The 22957-nt window shown below is 45.2% G+C and overlaps 1 protein-coding gene across 2 annotated transcripts in view; it reads left to right on the forward strand.

Moving 5' to 3' along the window:
• The window catches only part of KAT14 (lysine acetyltransferase 14), a 56507-nt gene that overhangs the window by 25572 nt on the left and 7978 nt on the right, over nucleotides 1-22957 (forward strand). For both annotated transcript variants that reach the window (XM_077486003.1, XM_077486004.1), the window contains 2 exons: nucleotides 7040-7176; nucleotides 22534-22709. In XM_077486003.1, coding sequence (XP_077342129.1) covers nucleotides 7040-7176; nucleotides 22534-22709 — 313 coding nt within the window. The remainder of the gene's footprint in view (nucleotides 1-7039; nucleotides 7177-22533; nucleotides 22710-22957) is intronic.

Consider the following 22957-nt stretch of genomic DNA (forward strand, 5'->3'; position numbering starts at 1 on the left):
CTTGGTCACTTCAGGCTGGCCCCTTTTGCAAGTATAGCTATAAAGAAATTAAAAATAAGTGCCTATACGTTTTAAAATCCATTAAAACACTGTCTCACCCTGCTCTGCACATGCTCAGTTGCTCTCTATTTTTAGACACTATGCCAAAAATGTACAGTAGAGGCCAATCCTAACGATTTACTGCTGTTCAGGGGCTCTGGGCCTCTGGCAGAATGTCAGCCTCCAGCCTGAAGGCACTTGAAAAATACTGGAGGCAATTTACATCACACACACTAATTTTGGTAGCATAACTATTCATGTAGAATGTATGTTCCTTGCTAAAGAACATTATTTTTATCAAGTGGTTATGGGAAAAGTTCATCTTTAAAGGCAGAAGGTTTTTTTAATCTTAATGCATTCTAAAGATAAAAAAAAACCTTGTGTGTAGCAGCCTCCCCAGCACCCCCTAATACTTACCTGAGCCCCTTCTTTTTCTAGCAATGTCCGCAAATGTCTAAGCCGTCTGGGACACTCCTCCTTATTAGCTGAGACGCACACTGTCAATGAAAGTTATTCAGCCAATCAGGAGGGGGCGGGACGGGGCTCTGTATCTGAAAGGACACATGGGGCTCTGACTCGGCTCAGGTGCCCCCATAGAAAGCTGCTGGCTAAGAGGCACTCGATAGGAGGGAGGGGCCAGGAGCAGCAAAGCGGGACCCGAGAAACGGAGGATCGGGGTTGCTGTGTGCAAAACCAACTGCACAGAGCAGGTAAGTATAACATATTTGTTAACTGTTTCCCGACCAACCGGCGCAGTTATACTGTGGCAGGTTGGCTCCCCTGCGCGAGCTGTTGTAGCTATACGTCGGCTCGTGGGGTCGGGATTGCAGGCGCGCCTGCTGCACAGCGGGGGTCCTGATGCTCGTGGCCGATAGTCAGGATGACCACCGGCCATGAGCGATCGTAAGCAGGAGACACAGAACAGGGACGAGTGTGTATAAATACACACTTCCCTGTTCTGTTCTGAGAGGAGTGACAGATCGTGTGTTCCTATTAGCTAGGAACCACGATCTGTCACTTCCTCTAGTCAGTCCCCTCCCCCTTAAGATGGAATCACCTCACAGGGAACACAGTTAACCCCTCGATCGCCCACTAGTGTTAACCCCTTGACTGCCAGTGACATTTTTACAGTAATCAATGCATTTTTATGGCAGTAGTCCCAAAAATGTGTCAAAATTGTCTGATGTGTCTGCCATAATGTTCCAGTCACGATAAAAATCGCAGATCGTCGCCATTACTAGTAACAAAAAAAAATAATAATAAATATGCTATAAATCTATCCCTTATTTTGTAGATGTTATAACTCTTGCGCAAACCAATCAATATACGCTTATTGCGTTTTTTTTTTTTTTTTTTTACCAAAAATATGTAGAAGAATACATATCGGCCTAAACTGAAAAAAAATGTGCTTCAAAAAATAAAAATGGGTATATTTATTATAGCAAAAAGTACTAAATATTGGGGGTTATTTATGAAAGGCATATTCACTTTGCACTACAAGTGCACTTGGAAGTGCAGTCGCTGTAAATCTGAGGGGAAGATCTGAAACGAGGGGAAGCTCTGATGATTTTATCATCCAATCATTTGCAAGCTAAAATGCAGTTTTTTTATTTTCCTTGCATGTCCCCCCTCGGATTTACAGCGACTGCACTTCCAAGTGCAATTTCAGTGCACTTGTAGTGCAAAGTTGATTTGCCTTTCATAAATAACCCCCATTGTGTTTTTCTTCAAAATTGTCGCTCTTTTATGTGTTTATAGCGCAAAAAATAAAAACCACAGAGGCAATCAAATACCACCAAAAGAAAGCTCTATTTGTGGAGAAAAAAGGACGTCAATTTTGTTTGGGTGCCACATTGCACGGCCGCGCAATTGTCAGTTAAATCGACACAGTGCTAAATCACAAAAAGTGCTCTGGTCAGGAAGGGGGTAAATTCTTCTGGGCTGAAATGGTTAATTATTTAAGTGGTTAAACTTTTTTCACTTACACACAAAGTCTATTCCATTGACAAATTGTTACAATGTTTATACTTAAGTTCCACTGATAAAGAATGTTGTGATTCTTGGCAGACTGCCCAGTCTTTCTCTTCCTTTCTTTTGTGGGCTGTGGCTTCAGAAGAGCAGAGAGAATTCTTTGCATAGAAAGAATTGTGAAACACTTTAGTCAAGATCCCGATAACGATTCTTGACGATTAATTGTGCAGCTCTAATAGAAGTGCATTTAATGTTTTTAGCACGTTCTGTTGCACATTTCAGAGCGCTTTTTCTGCTCAAATGCAATAATTAAGTAAATATAATTACTAATAAAATGCATTAATAATAATCATAAATAAATAATAAAATAAAGTAACCCCCGATCCTAACCCCTAAACCTAATATTAACCACTTGCCGACCGCCGCACGACGATATACGTCGGCAGAATGGCACGGGCAGGCATATGGGCGTATATACAAGTCCCTGCCTTCCCGCGGGTGGGGGGCCCGATCGGGCCCCCCCCCCCGGTGCCTGCGGCGGTCGGCATTCGTTCGGGAGCGATCCGGGATGAGGGGGCGGCCATTCATTCATGGCCACCCCCTCGCGATCGCTCCCGACGAATAGAAATGCTCCGTGACATCACTTCCTCTCCTCACAGGAGAGGAAGTGATGTAATCTCTCCTCCGTGTCGGTATTTTTCGTTCCGGCACCGAGGAGAGAGGATCGGTGAGTTGCACCAACACACCACACGTACAGTAGAACATGCCAGGCACACTCACACCCCCCCTTTACCCCCCGATCACCCCCCAATTACCCCTGCCCCCCTCCCCAGTCACAGTGACACCAATTGCATTTTTTTTTTTTTTTGCATTGGTGTCATTTGTGACTGTAATAACTGTTAGGGCAGTTAGGGTTAGCCCCCTTTAGTTCTAATGTGCCCCCCTAACCCCCCCAATAAAGGTTTAACCCCGTGATCACCCCCCGTCGCCAGTGTCACTAAGGCTGGGTTCACATTGCAGCGGTTTATGAGAACGAATGTGATTCGCACCGCACTGCAGTGCAAATCACATCCGATCTCTGTGCGATTCGAGTTCAGCCATACAGATAGTATGGCTGAATTCGCGCCGCACCCGCCGCAAATTCGCACGGGACCCTTTTTTTGGTCCGCAGCAGAATCGGATCGCATGGGTGTTCACACCATGCGATCCGAGTTTGCAGATCGCACTGCGATATGCGAACTGATCTGGGGGTGTCATTAACATTTCACTGACACTCCCAGCAGTTCGCATAGGGCAGTGTGAACTGCCGCCGGGAGGCATGCGATGCGGGAACCCGCCGCGGATTCGTGGCGTTCCCGCATCGCTCCAGTGTGAACCCAGCCTAATAAGCGATAATTTTTCTGATCGCTGTATTAGTGTCACAGGTGACGCTAGTTAGGCAGGTAGGTATTTAGGTTCGCCGCAACTTTTTATAGCGCCAGGGACCCCCATATACTACCGCATAAAGCCCCCTGATTGCCCCCTAGTTAACCCTTTCACCAGTGAACACCATATAACTGTTACAGGTGACGCTGGTTGGTTAGTTATTTTTTTATAGTTTCAGGGCACCCGCCATTTATTACCTAATAAAGGTTTAACCCCCTGATCACCCGGCGGGTGTCATTTGTGACTGTAATAACTGTTAGGGCAGTTAGGGTTAGCCCCCTTTAGTTCTAAGGTACCCCCCTAACCCCCCCAATAAAGGTTTAACCCCGTGATCACCCCCCGTCGCCAGTGTCACTAAGGCTGGGTTCACATTGCAGCGGTTTGAGAACGGATGTGATTCGCACCGCACTGCAGTGCAAATCACATCCGATCTCTGTGCGATTCGAGTTCAGCCATACAGATAGTATGGCTGAATTCGTGTCGCACCCGCCGCACACTCGCACGGGACCCTTTTTTTGGTCCGCAGCAGAATCGGATCGCATAGGTGTTCACACCATGCAATCCGAGTTTGCAGATCGCACTGCGATATGCGAACTGATCTGGGGGTGTCATTAACATTTCACTGACACTCCCAGCAGTTCGCATAGGGCAGTGTGAACTGCCGCCGGGAGGCATGCGATGCGGGAACCCGCCGCGGATTTGTGGCGTTCCTGCATCGCTCCAGTGTGAACCCAGCCTAATAAGCGATCGTTTTTCTGATCGCTGTATTAGTGTCACAGGTGACGCTAGTTAGGCAGGTAGGTATTTAGGTTCGCCGCAGCTTTTTATAGCGCCAGGGACCCCCATATACTACCGCATAAAGCCCCCTGATTGCCCCCTAGTTAACCCTTTCACCAGTGATCACCATATAACGGTTACAGGTGACGCTGGTTGGTTAGTTATTTTTTTATAGTTTCAGGGCACCCGCCATTTATTACCTAGTCTCACTAGTGTACCCCTAAATTTAGGGGTGTCTACTTTCCAAAATGGGGTCATTTGGGGGGGGTTTGTGCTATCTTGGCATTTTATGGCCTTCAAAACTGTAACGCCCTTAGAAAGCCTGAAGGCAGTGCTTGGTTTTCGGGGCCCCGTACGCGGCTAGGCTCCCAAAAAGTCCCACATATGTGGTATCCCCGTACTCAGGAGAAGCAGCAAAATTTATTTTGGGGTGTCATTTCACATATGCCCATGGCATGTGTGAGCAATATATCATTTAGTGACAACTTTGTGGAAAAAAAAAAAAAAAAAATTAAAGTTTGTAATTTTCCCGCAACTTGTGGCAAAATATAAAATATTCCATGGACTCAACATGCCTCTCAGCAAATAGCTTGGGGTGTCTACTTTCTAAAATGGGGTCATTTGTGGGGGTTTTGTGCCATCTTGGCATTTTATGGCCTTCAAAACTGTAATAGGTAGTGAGGAGTGAAGTCAAATATTTACGCCCTTAGAAAACCTGAAGGCGGTTCTTGGCTTTCGGGGCCCCGTACGCGGCTAGGCTCTCAAAAAATCCCACACATGTGGTATCCCCGTACTCAGGAGAAGCAGCAGAATTTATTTTGGGGTGTCATTTCACATATGCCCATAGCATGTGTGAGCAATATATCACTTAGTGACAACTTTGTGTAAAAAAAATAAATAAAAATTTTTTTTTGTCATTATTCAATCGCTTGAGGCAAAAAAATAAAATATTCAATGGGCTCAACATGCCACTTATCAATTTCCTTAGGGGGTCTACTTTCCAAAATGGGGTCATTTGGGGGGGTTTTGTACTGCCCTGCCATTTTAGCACCTCAAGAAATGAGATAGGCACAGTAATCAATCTTTTCGTAAACTAAAAGCTGCGTAAATTCCAGAAAACGTACCTTAGTTTGTAGATGTGACAACTTTTGCGCAAACCAATAAATATACAGTTATTGACTTTTTTTTACCAAAGACATGTGGCTGAATACATTTTGGCCTAAATGTATGACTAAAATTGAGTTTATTGGATTTTTCTAATAACAAAAAGTAGAAAATATCATTTTTTTTCAAAATTTGCGGTCTTTTTACATTTATATCGCAAAAAATAAAAATCGCAGAGGCAATCAAATACCATCAAAAGAAAGCTCTATTTGTGGGAAGAAAAGGATGCAAATTTTGTTTGGGTACAACATTGCATGACCGCGCAATTACCAGTTAAAGCAGCGCAGTGCCAAATTGTAAAAAGACCTCTGGTCATTTACCAGCAAAATGGTCCGGTCTGAAAGTGGTTAAAGTGATTCTAAAGCACACACAAGCCCCTCTGTTAGAAAACGTCCCATGCTGCAGTGTGTGTTCTTTGTAAAAATCGTAGCCATTACTACCTTATTTCAGAGTGCCGCTCGGCGCTCTGTGACTCCTCACTACTCCCTCTCCTGGTCTGACAGCTACAGCGGAAGGGGCCGAGAATCCCCTGCTGACTCCAGCCAGAAGGAAGGGAGGAGAGAGCCAAGATGTCAGCCAGGGAGGAGGAGAGCAGTGAGGAGTCGCGGAGAGCTGAGAAGCACTCTGAAATAAGGTAGTAATGGCATATTTTTTTACAAAGAACATACACTGGAGCAAAGGATGTTTTCTAACAGAGGGGATTGTGTGTACTCTACACAGTTATTTCAGCAGCAAGAGGGGAGGGGCGGTCACTGGTGAGAGCTGACAGGCAGGGAGGGGCGGGGTGGGAGAGAGGACAGAGGAGAGCTGCGGATGACGGAGGCACATAAACTGACCACAGTGTCAGGGCTTAGCAGCCATGATAAACCATGGTCAGTTTACAAGAGGGGGGGGGGGGCAAAACCAGGTAGCTAAATAACTAAATAAATTAACCCCTTACAAAAAAAGTTTAACAATTTATTAGGTAGATAAAATGGATGAAAAGTTGAAAAAAATAGCAACAAATTATGAAATGGATGATCTTTTTCTTCAAAAGCTTTAAAAACGTTGTACAAAAACTCTCAAAAACACCCATACAAATACCTGAAAAGACAAAAAAAAAGTGATGCTCAGGTCTGAATGCATTGTTTTTAACACGTTGTATTGTGTTGGGTCTTTCCAATGGGCCTAACATGGCAAAAACGTGGCTTTTTCTTTCCACGCAGTGGCTGTATCCTTTATTGCATAGTTTGTGGTTCTCTGGGGTGTGTACATTTGTTTTGACCATGTATTATGTACACTAGGGTTATTTGCATTAGTGTAGGGAGCCGTAGAAAATGAACGTTGGCCAGGCTTAGTGCACAGCTTTCCACTGAATATTCAGTATGGACCATTTTTATACATCGGCATAAAAATCGTTTCTTACAATATATGGTGATCTTCTGACATAGTCAAGCAGAGGTCTACTGAAGAAGGTTGCTAATTATCTAGCGGGAACAATCGTGGGGGTGAGGTTATCAAGATGAGTAATCTTAATGTCCAACCTTATATTTCATTCTCAATCTTGGCTGAAAACATTAAGCCTTGAAAGTCACAGAATTTGACAAAATGGTCAAAAATAAGTCCACTGCAGTCAGTCAATGCTCTTCTTTTTTTCATGTGTGTATTTTGTCTTTATTGATAGTGTGCAGTGCCAGTCAGAAGAGGATTACAATATTCCACAGCAAGTTTTTTGTGTCGTCTTGGTGTAGCTGAAGACCAACATGCAGATCTTAGCATAGTGAGTCCTTACACTGCTCGAGTTCTAAAGCCATATATAAGGTAAGCTATCAAAGACTATAGCTTCATCTAATAGTAATATCGGCTCATTAATAAAGACATTAATATTCATGTTTTTCAGTGTATTGATATTCTGTGCAGTTAAAGGGGAACTCCTCTTTCAGGCTTGTATTACTGTCTGTGTTCACCTTCTTTTTGTACCAGGCAGGAGCTGAGACATTGAGCATTGCCAGCTTTGTGTCCCAGCAAAGCTGAGCTGGACCTATACATGTGTCAAAGCGATCAAAGTACAGGGGAACCTTGGATTACGAGCATAATCCGTTCCAGGAGAGTGCTTGTAATCCAAATCATATCAAAGCGAGCTTCCCCATAGAAGTCAATGGAAATGAAGATAATTTGTTCCGTATTGACTTCTATTGCATGCAATACCGCATGTGGCCAGAGGTGGGGGGTATCAGAGAGCCTCGGAAATACTCGGGGACAGCTCGGCTGAACTTAGGCTCAAAAACACCCGGGAATGGAATGTTTGTGAGTATTTCTGAACGGCTCCGAAACGTTCCGAGTGTCACCGGCGCCCCTGCACCTCTGGCCAGATGCGGTACTGCACACCCCATTGGCTTGAATCCTGCTAGTTTTGCGAGACAACACTCGCAAACCGTGTCAGCATTTAAATAAAAAAGTTGCTTGTCTTTCAAAACACTTGTTAACCGTGTTACCCATAAACTAAGGTTCCACTGTATACAAATCCATCTTGTGGTGGAGAACTCACAAACAGGTCTGCTATCACACTACAACCTAAACATGCCTTTAAAGCTGATAATTGAGAATTTAAAATTTGGAAGTTGCATTCAAGAATTTTTATTTAGAGTAGCAACAATTACATTGAGCCAACGTGTTTCAGGAGAAAGGATTCTCCCTTCTTCAGTTTGCTGCATGCTAGTTGACTGGGAGTAAATTCCACGTCACAAGGTTTTCTGAAGGCAGGTTGTCAGAGTGACAGCTGTGGTTGCAGGGGCAGCAACAGCCCTGAAGAAGAGCATCCCTTCTCCCGAAATGCATTGGCTTGATGTACTTGATGCTAATCTAATTAAAAATTCTTCAATCAAATCCCAATCTCAAAATTCTGTAGGATAGCCGGTGCTCTCTCCTTTTCTCGTTTCTTTCCAGTTCTACATACAGAAACGACTTTAAGGCCATACCAAAAAGGCTGCTGCCCATAACCCAAAAGGGTTTATGACCTATCTCCACCATCAAACATATTCTTACTGGAAAATCTTTCCAGTTCCACCCACATAACCATCCACCCAGGAGCAGCAACAGATTCAGTCTGTCCAGCACTATCGCCAACACATATGGGTATTTATTAACCACTTCCTACCCGGCCTATAGCAGAATGACGGCCAGGCGGTGGTTCAGTTATCCTGACTCTGTGTCATATAACGTCCTTCAAAATAACAGCCGCCGCAATCTTGTGGGGGCGCGCTTCGTGGCGATTGGTGGTTCGGTGTGTCAGTCTGACACACCGCTACACCAATCTCGGTAAAGAGCCTCCGACGGTGGCTCTTTACCATGTGATCAGCCGTGTCTAATCAGGGCTGATTACAATGTAAACAGGAAGAGCCGGTGATCGGCTTTTCCTCACTAGCGTCCGCCAGACGCGTGTAGAGAAGAACCGATCGGTGGCTCTCCTGACAGGGGGGTTCTGCGCTGATTGTTTATCAGTGCAGTCCCCCCTCAGATGCCCACACTAGACCAGGGAAGCCCCCAGGACCACCATGAAAGCCCCCAGCATGTGGATGGCCAGGTACATGGCTCATGGCCATCCACATGTGAAAAAATATGCCAATCAGTGCCCACAAATGGGCACTGACTGGCACCTCTGTGGCACATTAGAAAACAGGGATGTCCATTGCTGCCTGCGAGTGCCCATCAGTGCCTCCTGCGAGTGCCCATCAGTGCCTCCTGCGAGTGCCCATCAGTGCCTCCTGCGAGTGCCCATCAGTGCCTCCTGCGAGTGCCCATCAGTGTCATCTCATTTGTGCCCATCAGTGCCATCTTATCAGTGCCCATCAGTGCAGCCATATCAGTGCTCGTCATTGAAGAAGAAAACGTACTTATTTACAAAAAAAATTAACAGAAACAAAGAAAAATGTGTTTTCAAGATTTCAGGACTTCATAAACACAACGAAAACCCATTATCAATGCTACAGGAGTGTTTAGTGAGCATTGCTTTGTTCTTCATAATCAACACACATGTGAATGAGCCCCTTTTTATCACATAATAACCAGTGAGATTCCAAATCTATTTTCTGTGGCAAAGGTTAGAAAATAAAGATAACCCATTGCCTTTCACTGATTTTCACATTTTTCCTTCATTATTCTAATACAGGTGAAATGACAAAAAAATCCTCTTGTTATGGGGAGCACAGCTCTCTCAAACACTTATCTGTCAGATATATTTACACATTGGCCTATCTGTATCTGCACTTCTTTTTTCGTTCAATCAGCAAGGTGGATGGAGGAAGAACAGAACATTGTATTCCAACAGCTTTTCCAGCATGTCCAACAGAAGTCAGTCATATGATAGACTTCTGTTGAACAGGGACAGCCACATATTGATCGAAATTCGACCAATCCCCCTGCTGAACCTACCGAATTTTGATCTGTCTATGGCTAACTTAACCACTTTCAGACCGGACCATTTTGCTGGTAAATGACCAGAGGTCTTTTTACACTTTGGCACTGCGCTGCTTTAACTGGTAATTGCGCGGTCATGCAATGTTGTACCCAAACAAAATTTGCGTCCTTTTCTTCCCACAAATAGAGCTTTCTTTTGATGGTATTTGATTGCCTCTGCGATTTTTATTTTTTGCGATATAAACGTAAAAAGACCGCAAATTTTGAAAAAAAATGATATTTTCTACTTTTTGTTATTAGAAAAATCCAATAAACTCAATTTTAGTCATACATTTAGGACAAAATGTATTCAGCCACATGTCTTTGGTAAAAAAAAAGTCAATAATTGTATATTTATTGGTTTGCGCAAAAGTTGTCACATCTACAAACTAAGGTACGTTTTCTGGAATTTACGCAGCTTTTAGTTTACGACTGCCTATCTCATTTCTTGAGGTGCTAAAATGACAGGGCAGTACAAAACCCCCCCAAATGACCCCATTTTGGAAAGTAGACCCCCTAAGGAAATTGATAAGAGGCATGTTGAGCCCATTGAATATTTTATTTTTTTGCCTCAAGCGATTGAATAATGACAAAAAAAAAATTTTTTTTTTTTTTTTACACAAAGTTGTCACTAAATGATATATTGCTCACACATGCTATGGGCGTATGTGAAATGACACCCCAAAATAAATTCTGCTGCTTCTCCTGAGTACGGGGATACCACATATGTGGGACTTTTTGGGAGCCTAGCCGCGTACAGGGCCCCGAAAACCAAGCACCGCCTTCAGGCTTTCTAAGGGCGTAAATTTTTGATTTCACGCCTCACTACCTATTACAGTTTTGAAGGCCATAAAATGCCAAGATGGCACAAAACCCCCACAAATGACCCCATTTTAGAAAGTAGACACCCCAAGCTATTTGCTGAGAGGCATGTTGAGTCCATGGAATATTTTATATTTTGCCACAAGTTGCGGGAAAATTACAAACTTTTTTTTTTTTTTTTTTTTTTTCACAAAGTTGTCACTAAATGATATATTGCTCATGCATGCCATGGGCATATGTGAAATGACACCCCAAAATAAATTCTGCTGCTTCTCCTGAGTACGGGGATACCACATATGTGGGACTTTTTGGGAGCCTAGCCGCGTACGGGGCCCCGAAAACCAAGCACCGCCTTCAGGCTTTCTAAGGGCGTAATTTTTTGAGTTCACTTCTCACTACCTATTACAGTTTTGAAGGCCATAAAATGCCAAGATGGCACAAAACCCCCACAAATGACCCCATTTTAGAAAGTAGACACCCCAAGCTATTTGCTGAGAGGCATGTTGAGTCCATGGAATATTTTATATTTTGCCACAAGTTGCGGGAAAATTACAAACTTTTTTTTTTTTTCACAAAGTTGTCACTAAATGATATATTGCTCACGCATGCCATGGGCATATGTGAAATGACACCCCAAAATAAATTCTGCTGCTTCTCCTGAGTACGGGGATACCACATATGTGGGACTTTTTGGGAGCCTAGCCGCGTACGGGGCCCCAAAAACCAAGCACCGCCTTCAGGCTTTCTAAGGGCGTTACAGTTTTGAAGGCCATAAAATGCCAAGATGGCACAAACCCCCCCCCCCAAATGACCCCATTTTAGAAAGTAGACACCCCTAAATTTAGGGGTACACTAGTGAGACTAGGTAATAAATGGCGGGTGCCCTGAAACTATAAAAAAATAACTAACCAACCAGCGTCACCTGTAACAGTTATATGGTGATCACTGGTGAAAGGGTTAACTAGGGGGCAATCAGGGGGCTTTATGCGGTAGTATATGGGGGTCCCTGGCGCTATAAAAAGCTGCGGCGAACCTAAATACCTACCTGCCTAACTAGCGTCACCTGTGACACTAATACAGCGATCAGAAAAACGATCGCTTATTAGGCTGGGTTCACACTGGAGCGATGCGGGAACGCCACGAATGCGCGGCGGGTTCCCGCATCGCATGCCTCCCGGCGGCAGTTCACACTGCCCTATGCGAACTGCTGGGAGTGTCAGTGAAATGTTAATGACACCCCCAGATCAGTTCGCATATCGCAGTGCGATCTGCAAACTTGGATCGCATGGTGTGAACACCCATGCGATCCGATTCTGCTGCGGACCAAAAAAAGGGTCCCGTGCGAGTTTGCGGCGGGTGCGGCGGGTGCGACACGAATTCAGCCATACTATCTGTATAGCTGAACTCGAATCGCACAGAGATCGGATGTGATTTGCACTGCAGTGCGGTGCGAATCACATCCGTTCTCATAAACCGCTGCAATGTGAACCCAGCCTTAGTGACACTGGCGACGGGGGGTGATCACGGGGTTAAACCTTTATTGGGGGGGTTAGGGGGGTACCTTAGAACTAAAGGGGGCTAACCCTAACTGCCCTAACAGTTATTAGTCACAAATGACACCTGCCGGGTGATCAGGGGGTTAAACCTTTATTAGGTAATAAATGGCGGGTGCCCTGAAACTATAAAAAAATAACTAACCAACCAGCGTCACCTGTAACAGTTATATGGTGATCACTGGTGAAAGGGTTAACTAGGGGGCAATCAGGGGGCTTTATGCGGTAGTATATGGGGGTCCCTAGCGCTATAAAAAGCTGCGGCGAACCTAAATACCTACCTGCCTAACTAGCGTCACCTGTGACACTAATACGGCGATCAGAAAAATGATCGCTTATTAGGCTGGGTTCACACTGGAGCGATGCGGAAACGCCGCGAATCCGCGGCGGGTTCCCGCATCGCATGCCTCCCGGCGGCAGTTCACACTGCCCTATGCGAACTGCTGGGAGTGTCAGTGAAATGTTACTGACACCCCCAGATCAGTTCGCATATCGCAGTGCGATCTGCAAACTCGGATCGCATGGTGTGAACACCCATGCGATCCGATTCTGCTGCGGGCCAAAAAAAGGGTCCCGTGCGAATTTGCGGCGGGTGCGGCGGGTGTGGCGGGTGCGGCGGGTGCGGCGAATGGCTGAACTCGAATCGCACAGAGATCGGATGTGATTTGCACTGCAGTGCGGTGCGAATCACATTCGTTCTCATAAACCGCTGCAATGTGAACCCAGCCTTAGTGACACTGGCGACGGGGGGTGATCATGGGGTTAAACCTTTATTGGGGGGGTTAGGGGGGTACATTAGAACTAAAGGGGGCTAACCCTAACTGCCCTAACAGTTATTACAGTCACAAATGACACCAATGCAAAAAAAAAAAAAAAAAAAAAAAAAAATGACATTGGTGTCACTGTGACTGGGGGGCAGGGGTAATTGGGGGGGTGATCGGGGGGTAAAGGGGGGGTGTGAGTGTGCCTGGCATGTTCTACTGTGTGTGGGATGTGTTGGTGCAACTCACTGATCCGCTCTCCTCCGTGTCGGAACGAAAAATACCGACACGGAGGAGAGAATACATCACTTCCTCTCCTGTGTTTACATTACAGGAGAGGAAGTGATGTCACCGGGGATTTCCATTCGTCGGGAGCGATCGCGAGGGGGTGGCCATGAATGAATGGCCGTCCCCTCGTCCGGGATCGCTCCCGAACGAAAACCGACCGCCGCAGGCACCGGGCGGGGGCCCGATCGGGCCCCCGACCCGCGGGAGGCAAAACACGTACATCTACGTGCTTATGCCTGCCCGTGCCATTCTGATGACGTAGATCGGCGTTAGGCGGTCGGCAAGTGGTTAAAGCCGAGTTCTACTCAAAAATGGAACGTCCGCTTTAAGTGCTCGTGACACCATTTAGTATGTCATTTTTTTGGGGGAGGGAGCGGTACCCAGTTTTTACAGGCACCCAGCTCCCATATACTACCCTGGCGCTGCAAGGAAGTTGACCTCTTGGCCCCTCTCCTCCCCCTCATTCTTCTGGGACCTGTGACAATTGCCTGGCCATTTACAAGGGCGCAGCTCACACCCGGCTGTGAAGCCCCAGCCGGGTGCCCACAGTTAGAATGCCGGCACCACGGAGAGGAGGGGGAGAAGAGCGAGGCTTCGTGCACCCGCATTGCTGGACCGTGGGACATGTGAGTGATTATTAAAAGTCAGCAGCTACACTTTTTCTAGCTGCTGACTTTTAAATGGGTGGAACTCCTCTTTAAGCATTCCCAATTCTGCTTAAAAACATAAAACAAAACAAAAAAATTAAAGAATTGTCCTTACCTGTTCCAGTGCTGCAATGCAGATGCAGGTAAAAATATATATATCATTATTTTTTTTATTTTTTGGTTTTGTTTGCCTTTCGCTTCAATCAAGACTCTTCTCTACATTGCTGTGGATGATTTGTCTTTTTGATTACAGCTGACCAGAACAGTCATCCGCAGCCTGTTTTTTGTAGTACTGTGTATGGACCCTACTGGACTGGAAATAGTGAGGATAACCTGAAAGTGACCCTCGGGTACTGGGTTCTGCATGGGGTTCTTTGGAGAGTAATTTCTGCTAAAAGTTAGCCATAGAGCACTTTATAGCTTCTCAGCCTCTGGCAATGCCTTAGTGCAGGGGTGCTCAACCAATGGCCTGCGGAGCCCTCTAATGTGGCCCGCGAGCTCCTTCTGTGGGATGGCAGATTGGCAAGCCCAGATCATGGGTTGCAGACCTGCGATCCCAGAACATATGTGTTGTTAATGTAACTGGCAAAGCAAGCAACTGTGGAGCAGAGCTGTATAAGCTGATGCTTCCTGTATAGCACCGTCTCTTGCCACAGGCGCAGTGATACCAAATACACTCTGCCAGGGACAGCAACAGCAGGCGATAACTGAATGGAAGACTTATTAAAGGTCAGTTTATTACTAAAATTGCAGTGTATATATGGGCATATCTGCGCAGTGGGTACTGGGCTTCTTTCAAACTGATCCGCAGGTGCAGTGCACCTTCAGGCAAAGACTTCTGTTATTACCTGCGGGTTTGGTGAGCTTTCAGAAAGTGCTTCATACCTGCCGGATGTAATAGAAGTCTATAGCAAAGTGTAGCTAACCCACAGGAAAGACACAGGTGCACTGTGCTGCATTAGTGTGAAAGGCCCCTTTCACACAATCAGTCCAACTCAATCGGACCCTCCATTCACCTCTATGAAAAGGCAAATTTAAACAGATTTGTGTCCTTTTACACCCGCCTACCTCCAATCTGATTCGCTAAAAAAAAAAGTAGAGTTTGCTCTGCACGGACCTGTCATCCACCTGCTCTGCTCATTGTGACCTGCGACCGGTTACCAAGTCGCTTAAGTGGCCCTCACACTTTAAAAGGTTGGGCACCCCTGTCTTAGTGCTTGCCTCGTGTCTTAAGACTCAATGAGTAGGCTAGGTAGGCTGAGCAGTGGGAGCGCCTTTATTTCCTTGTCCTCCTGTACTGGTTGCCCATACATTAGCTTACATTCTGCTAACTGTTTGGGGGCTGCTTGCAGCGCACCTACTGATGGTGCTGACGTCTCCAGCCTGAAATCATGTTATCATCTGCCTTTTAGAGTCTGTTTAGTCCTTGGAGTCGTCTTTTGCTTCGTTGGATGTAGTTGGGCCCTCTCCCCTCCTTTGGCTGATGTTTTTTTTAACCAAGGTCTTGCAAGATTTTTTGACCCAAATAAGCCCAGTTATTTTCTGACTGCACATCCTCTCCTGGATATTTTATATCCGATTCATGAACAGGGTCTCTGTTCTTCTTCAGAGTTGCTCCATTCCTTTATTGATGAGCTTACCCCCAAGGAGTCACAGTCTGTTGCTATCTCTCCCAAGATAATGGAAACATTTTTGGCTTATTATTGATTCAGTGCACACAAGTCAGAAATTAAGAGATCAGCCTGTTTGCTTGTAGTTTTTTCCAGTCATGGGTCGTTTTAAGGCCTTAGGCTTTCTATCTGCACCTGCTTTTTCATCTTTTTTTTTTTTCTATGGGAATTGTAAACCTTCTAATAAGCTGTTTGTTCCCCCTAAACAGTTATTAGTGATGCACTCATTTGAGGAGGATTTTGTGCATCTGTGAATCAAGCGGTGACCCACCTTAAAAGGGCACTTACAATTTCGATAGACGTGCCAGTCTTTAAGAACCCAATTGATAAGCAGTTGGAAGCCCCTTCTAGAGCTCTCTGTTCTCGCTGGTGGGTCCTGCCCTTTGTCTGAGCATAGCCGTGGCTTTATCGTGAAACTGTCTGAATAGTGAAAATCCCTTGTAAACCCTTACAAACCACTTTGACCTTCAGGTAAGCCTAGATTAAGGCTTACCTGTAGGTCCAAGAAATATCTCCTAAACCTACACGGTTTAGAAGATATTTGCCGAAAGACAGGCACCGCTGTCTATGGCACATGCTGAGCGCGCCGCAGTTAACGCCGATATGCCGCGAGTGGCGGCTCCCGTGTGCATGCGCGGGAGTGATGTAATCGCGGCTCTGACGAATGACAGCGCCGGAGCAGCGAGACACACCAAGAAGATGGAGGCTCCGGACTACAGGGGACAGCGGTGACTTCGCTGGCTCCTGTGTCAGGTAAGTGACACATAATGGACTACTATTCGAAACATAGAAGTCCATTATGCTTTACCTTTGCAGGGTTTACTTCCTCGTTAAGACTTCATGTACACTGCTGCTGGTAAACAGATGTTTAGGTGAAGTTGGCCGTTTTTTTTTTTTTTTCAGTTGCCCCTGAACTCTCTTCTGTTGTCATATCAGTACATATACACAGGGTCATTTATAGCCATTTCTAGGCAGTTGAGTTTAGAAGCATTTTTTTCTAAAGCAAAAAAATGTATTCAGAGCCATTTGAAACGCCAAATGCCTGTAACCGCTTGTAATCACAATAACTCGCGTTTAACTGCGTTTTGTTTACAGACATTTTTTAATGAAGATACATTTTTGACTATTTGAAAATATATCATAGCTTATAACAGCAGCAGCTTTAGGTCCGCAATGAGACAATAGCGCATAACAGATAAAATGTCCATCAGTACAGCTGAGGAAGAGACGAGACCTTGAAATGCCTTAGGATGCTGTACTGTACTGTTTGTGAGTATAATACTTATCCTTTTACTTATTAACCACTTCAGCCCCGGACGATTTTACCCCCTTCCTTGTAATATGAAGGAGAAGGGATCTCACCGCTCCAGGAGCACACATGCAGGCTGTAAACTGTCTCTACGGCTGGGGTGTTGGCTATTACCACTAGCAACAGATGAAAAACAAGCTCTGGACTGCCGCACTCTTCAGAAGACCACTTTTTTTTTTTATTGGAAAATCACATCACAGCTCAACAAACACAGCGAACAAGGAAAAATTGCTGACGTTTCGTGTTTGTTGAGCTGTGATGTGATTTTTCCAATAAAAGAAAGTGGTCTTCTGAAGAGTGTGGCAGTCCAGAGCTTGTTTTTCGTCTGTTTACCCCCTTCCTTACCAGAGCACTTTTTGCGATTCGACACTGCGTCGCTTTAACTGACAATTGTGCGGTCGTGCGACGTTGCACCCAAACAAAATTGATGTAATTTTTTTCCCACAAATAGAGCTTTCTTTTGGTGGTATTTGATCACCTCTGCGTTTTTTTTATTTTTTGCGCTATAAACAAAAGAAGAGTGACAATTTTGAAAAAAAACACAAATTTTTTTTACTTTTTGCTATAAGAAATATCCCATTTAAAAAAAAACAAAAAAACATTTTTCCACTCAGTTTAGGCCAATACGTATTCTTCTACATATTTTTGGTAAAAAAAAATCGCAATAAGCTTATATTGATTGGTTTGCGCAAACGTTTTTAGCGTGTACAAAATAGGGGATAGATCTATGGCTTTTTTTTTTTATCTACTAGTAATGGGGGCGATCTGCGATTTTATTTATTTATTTATTTTTTCTTCATGACTGCGACATTGTGACGGACATATCGGACCCTTTTGACACATTTTTGGGACCATTCACATGTACACAGCGACCGGTGCTATAAAATTGCACTGATTACTGTGTAAATGTGACTGGCTGTAAAGGGGTTAATTATGTTCCCTGGGAGTGATTCTAAGGCCGCGTACACACGCGCGGACTGTTCGCCCAACCTTGTCCGCTGAACAGTGTTTGGGCGGACAGTCCGCTCGTGTGTGGGGCTTCAGCGGACAGTTTCAGCGGACAGTTGGCCGAACAAGGTCTTACGGAAATTCCGAAAAACTGTCCGCTGAAACAAGGTTTCAGCGGACTGTTCGCTCGTGTGTAGGCTTGTTCGGCCAACTAAGTCTCGCGCATGCTCAGAAAGGATTTCCACGTCGGAAGGTTGCATTGCAGTGTATAGGACGTCGTATTTTTCGTCCCGTCGTACGTGCCGTTCACGTCATCGCGCACGGTTTCAGCAAACTGTTCGTCCGTCGTGTGTGGCCATGTCCGTCCATGCTAAGTTTGAGCGGACTGTTCGCTCAAACTGTTGGACGGACAAAGTTGGGCCAACAGTCCGCGCGTGTGTACGCGGCCTAACTGTGGGGGGAGGGGACTCACAAGGGGAGGAGACCGATTTTTGTTCATCTGTACTGGGAACACACCATCGGTCTCCTCTCCTCTGAAAGGACGTGGATCTGTGTGTTTATATACACAGATCCACGGTCCTGCTGTGTTCCCGGGCAATAGCTGGTGCCCGGCGGACATCGCGGGCACGTGCATCGGGTCCCAAGCAACGCAGCGCGCCCCCCCAGGTGGCAGAGAATGGGAGGACGTCATATGACACCCGCCCAGGATGGGAGATCCCATCTGTGGGCGTTATATTACTATGGGTGGGTAGGGAAGTGGTTAAAGATTTAAATTGAAGATGATGCACTAGGCCTATGTGCCCTCTGTTCTATTTTGTGTTTTCAGTGCATTCAGACTTCCCTGATCTCTTGGGGGCAGCAAGGCATGACTTATCCAAATAAACCAGGATGAGAGTTTAGGCAAGAACCGTGTTTGGGCCCACTTCTAAGCGCAGAGTTATATATGTTTAGGATCTTGTTGAAGCTCCGATATCTGGGTCTAATCTTGTTCTTTCAAGAGGGAAAACTTTTGACACTCCAGTATCCTATTCCTTTTTGTATTCCAGTAGATGTCCGTCTCGTCACTTTTGCATGAGAGTCATAAGTCTGATAGCCTCTTTTGAGGCAGTACGATTTGCGCATTTTCACTTCACTTTTCACTACAATGCAACATTCTGTTAGTTTGGGGCAAGTTTATCTGATCACTGCACAGACTAATTCATTGATCATGAGGACCAGCTTGTCCCTGGCTGTCTCTACATCACTGGACCAACCAATCCAGATTTGGATGGACATTGCAGTGGTGTACATCAATTCTCAGGGAGGAACCAGAAGCCTCGCTTTGGCAAGATAGGTAGATTGGATCTTGTACTGGGCAGAACTTCACGTTTCAGCCTCGTCTGCCACCAAATACATTCTAGGCGTGGCTGTTAATCAGGCACATGTCCTCACAAGGCAGCATCTGGATCCAGGGGAGAGGATCCTACCCACGGAGGTGTTCTAGAACCTGAGTTGTACTGGGCACACTGGATGCTGACCTTCTGGCCCCCAGGTTTAACAACAATCTGGACAGATTTATCTCCAGGTACAGGTTTCCTCTATTGGAAGCAGTATTGCTAGGTGGCTCCATGGGATCAGTAGATCCTGATCTATGTCTTTCTTCCCCCAAAACTTCTTACCCATCTCCTACATAGAATCAAGATGGAGGGCATTCCAGTGATCGTATTTGCTTCGGACAGGACAAGGTAGATGTGGTAGGCTGGATTGGTATGACTCCTGGCAGATGCTCCGTGGGCTCTACAAGATCGTTTGAATCTTATGCCCCAGGACCAATTTGCTATTCTGCGTCATGGTCTTGGGTGTACATACTTCACTTGGTGCGAGTCTCAGTCCTTCCCTGGCTGTCAACACTATCAGGGTTAGGTTTCTGTCCTTTCCATTTTGTTTCATAGCTAGTTGGTCTCTCACACTTTAAGACCTTTTGTAGAGGAGATCTCCCAAATAGCTCTATGTGGCTCCATGGGATCTGAATCTGGTTCTCTCTGCACTTCAGAAACAACTGTTTGAACCCATCAGTGACATTATTTTCTCTCACCGGGTAGTGGGTTTTGTAGCCATTACCTCTGTGATGCGAGTGTCTGTACAGGTGGCCTTATCCTGTGGGGAACCCTCTATGGTTCTGCATAAGGACAAGGTGTTCTTGAGACGTAGGACTTCCTACTTGATTAGGGTAGTCTTTTCATTTCAATGAGGACATTGTTGTTCCATCCTTCTGTCCACTTCCAGTTCACAAAAAGGAAATTTCCCTCCACTGTCTGGATTGTGGTTCAGCCACTGTTTTTTTTTTTTTTTTTTTTGAGGAAGACTGATTCCCTCTTTTAATCCCTGATGGACCAGTTTCTCGTTCTAACATCTTTTTTTTTTTTTTTTCAAAAAACAACAAGTTTATTGGTGGACAAGATCAGCAAGTCATACAGCATACAAAACATTTAAAAGTAACATGGCTATCAGTGTACAGATACAGATGTCATACATAGCAACGAGAAACTTTACAGCTACGTTGGTCAAACTCTCTTCAAAAACCACCCCACCAACCCACCCACCACCCACCGGTCAGTTTCGCCAATAGACTGGGAACGTAGAGCCCACATAATTTCTAGATTTCAATTGTAAGCAGGGTGCCTACCGTACAACATTAATCAGGCTCCACACATGTGTCTGGATTGGCAAGCCACCTATCCCATATCCGATTATATTTATTGGGGCAGCCCCTATGCGCATATATGACCTTCTTCAAAGGCAGTGACAGATTCACCTCAAGTATCCACGCTCTAACTGTGAGTGGTACTGTGCGTAACCACAGCTTAGCGATCAGCTTTCTAGCACTGAACAGGGTCTCGTGTAGAAAGGCAGCATGACAGCGGTTGGTCTGAGCATCAGGAAGAAGGCCTAGTAGGCAAAGTTTGGGGTCAGCCTGTAACGGAGAACCCATGTGGTCATGCAGAAAGCGGATGACTTGCAACCAAAAGGCTTGAACGTCCGGGCAGGCCCATAGTAGATGATAAAATGTGCACGGGTGATCCCCACAACGCGGACACCCTGGGTCATATGCCGTGCGGAACTTGCTCAGTCTTAGTGGGGTGAGGTAAGCCTTGTGTATAATATAGAGTTGGGTTAGCCGGTCAGACAGTCTAGGGGAAACCAGTCCAACATTGGTGAGGATGTCCTCCCAGTCTTCAGTGTCTAATGGGCCCACATCCACCTCCCACCTATGTTTAGCTACCTCCGCAATCCCAGTTACCGTGCGCGATCTAAGTAAGGTGTATATATTTGAAATAAGCTTGGCGGGGTCCTCCCCTACTATAACCCCCACAAGGGGCTCGTTCTAACATCTTTAGTTGGCTTACCTAGACCATCATCCAAGTTTTAGTCTAAATTATTGGTTTTCACCTATTGTGTACCCTACTAGATCTGTAAGTGATTTTTAGGCTTTTTGGTAACAACGGTTTCCCAGATTTGCAAGGCTGCCATCTGGTTTTATGTTCACACGTTCTTCGAAGTTGTACTAGGTTGATGTTGCATCTCATCTGATGCCAGATTAGGCCTTAAGGTCCTTCAGACAGCTCTTGGAACTGTAGGCAGTCCCTAATTCTCTGCTGTTTTGCTGGGCCTGTTCATGTTTGTTTGCTGTGTTGCTGGATTGCTTTTGGACCTCCCAAAGGTTAAAGACTTCCTGTGTCCCTCAATAGACGAGAGAGAAAATTAGGATTTTTGTACTCGCTGTAAAATCCTTTTCTTGAAGTTTATTGAGTGTCACAAGTCCCACTCTCGGGACTGGTTTGCTACAAAACTGAGGCATGCTGATAGTGGGAGGAGTTGCTTTGGGCTGGTCTACATTTTTATTTTTTGCCAGTATGCAATCCTCATGTAAATGAGTGGCAGTATAACCCAAAGCATTTGACCCATGCACAGCCCCACTGCATGGGAAAATAAACAAAATAAACGAGCGAGCAAATTGTTTGAGCTGGCCGCCTGTTTTTTATGCTTTTTAAGCACGATTTTAACATATTGATTGCTGTATTTGTTCTATCTGTGCAATAAAACCTCGGATTTTACCGATGTTGGTTTTTCCAATTTTTTCTTTTTTGGCTCCGAACTTCTGATTGTTTCACTCACATACATACACTCGTATGATCGAGTGGTACGGCGCTGACAGAGCAGCAATGTAGAGCGGGACTCCCTCATTGTGGTTCCTTGCTGGGAGGTGTACGAAAGACATAATTTCTCCTCTTTGAAGTGGTACGCCTTGGGCTTCGGTAATAATCCCATCGGGGGATATGCCTTATATGTTGGCTGTCTGGTAAGCCTTGAATTTAGCTGGTGGTGGATGCACGCACAGTGAATTATATGAAGACCTGACACCTGGGTGATTTTCTTCATGAGCACACCTTCTTTCACTGAAAGGACTTTTTATTTATCTATGTATTTTTGCATTCGTATATATTTGTACATGTTATGCCCATTTTCATTCTTTCACTTAATGTTAATTATTCTGTCACAGGGTTTTGGGGGTATAGTGTTTATATTCCTTCATATATAACGTGGTTTTATTTGCACACATAAGGGTATATATCAGCCTTTAGCGCAGCTCCATCTTCTACAAATAATCCAGCAGTCTGGGCTGCTTCTGACTCATTCAGGTGGCGAGAGTCTCTACTAACAGGTCGTTATTCTTTTGTTTGCTAGGCGTGACTATGAGACCAGACCCTACAGGCTGCAGCTGTTGTCTCAGATCCGAGCACACGGCCATAGAAATGATCCTGACTGGGTACCAGAACCTGAATCGCCCATAGACTATTGCTATGTCCGTCCTGCCCACATCCCCACCATCAATGCCATATGTCAGCAATTTTTCTGGCCAGGTAAGACGTCAAGTTAGTGTGTCTGTTTTTAGTTTTCCAATACACCATCTTGAATGTGCACATCTTACATGATGAAGAAATATGGTGGTTGAGGTGTATGTCAAGACAGCTTTTTATTTATATTTTTATTTTTTGGGGTTTGGGAAGAGTGGCAAAGGATTAGAACCCCTGTTGTTTTTTTTTAGTACAATGCAATTTTTGTAATGACTTGTGTCCATTAAAGAAGCTTTGCACAGGGTCCCTCTGTT

This window comes from Lithobates pipiens, unplaced genomic scaffold (genome assembly GCF_037356315.1).
Source record: "Lithobates pipiens isolate NorthernLeopardFrog02 unplaced genomic scaffold, aLitPip1_a1.2 Scaffold_18, whole genome shotgun sequence".
NCBI lineage: Eukaryota > Metazoa > Chordata > Amphibia > Anura > Ranidae > Lithobates > Lithobates pipiens.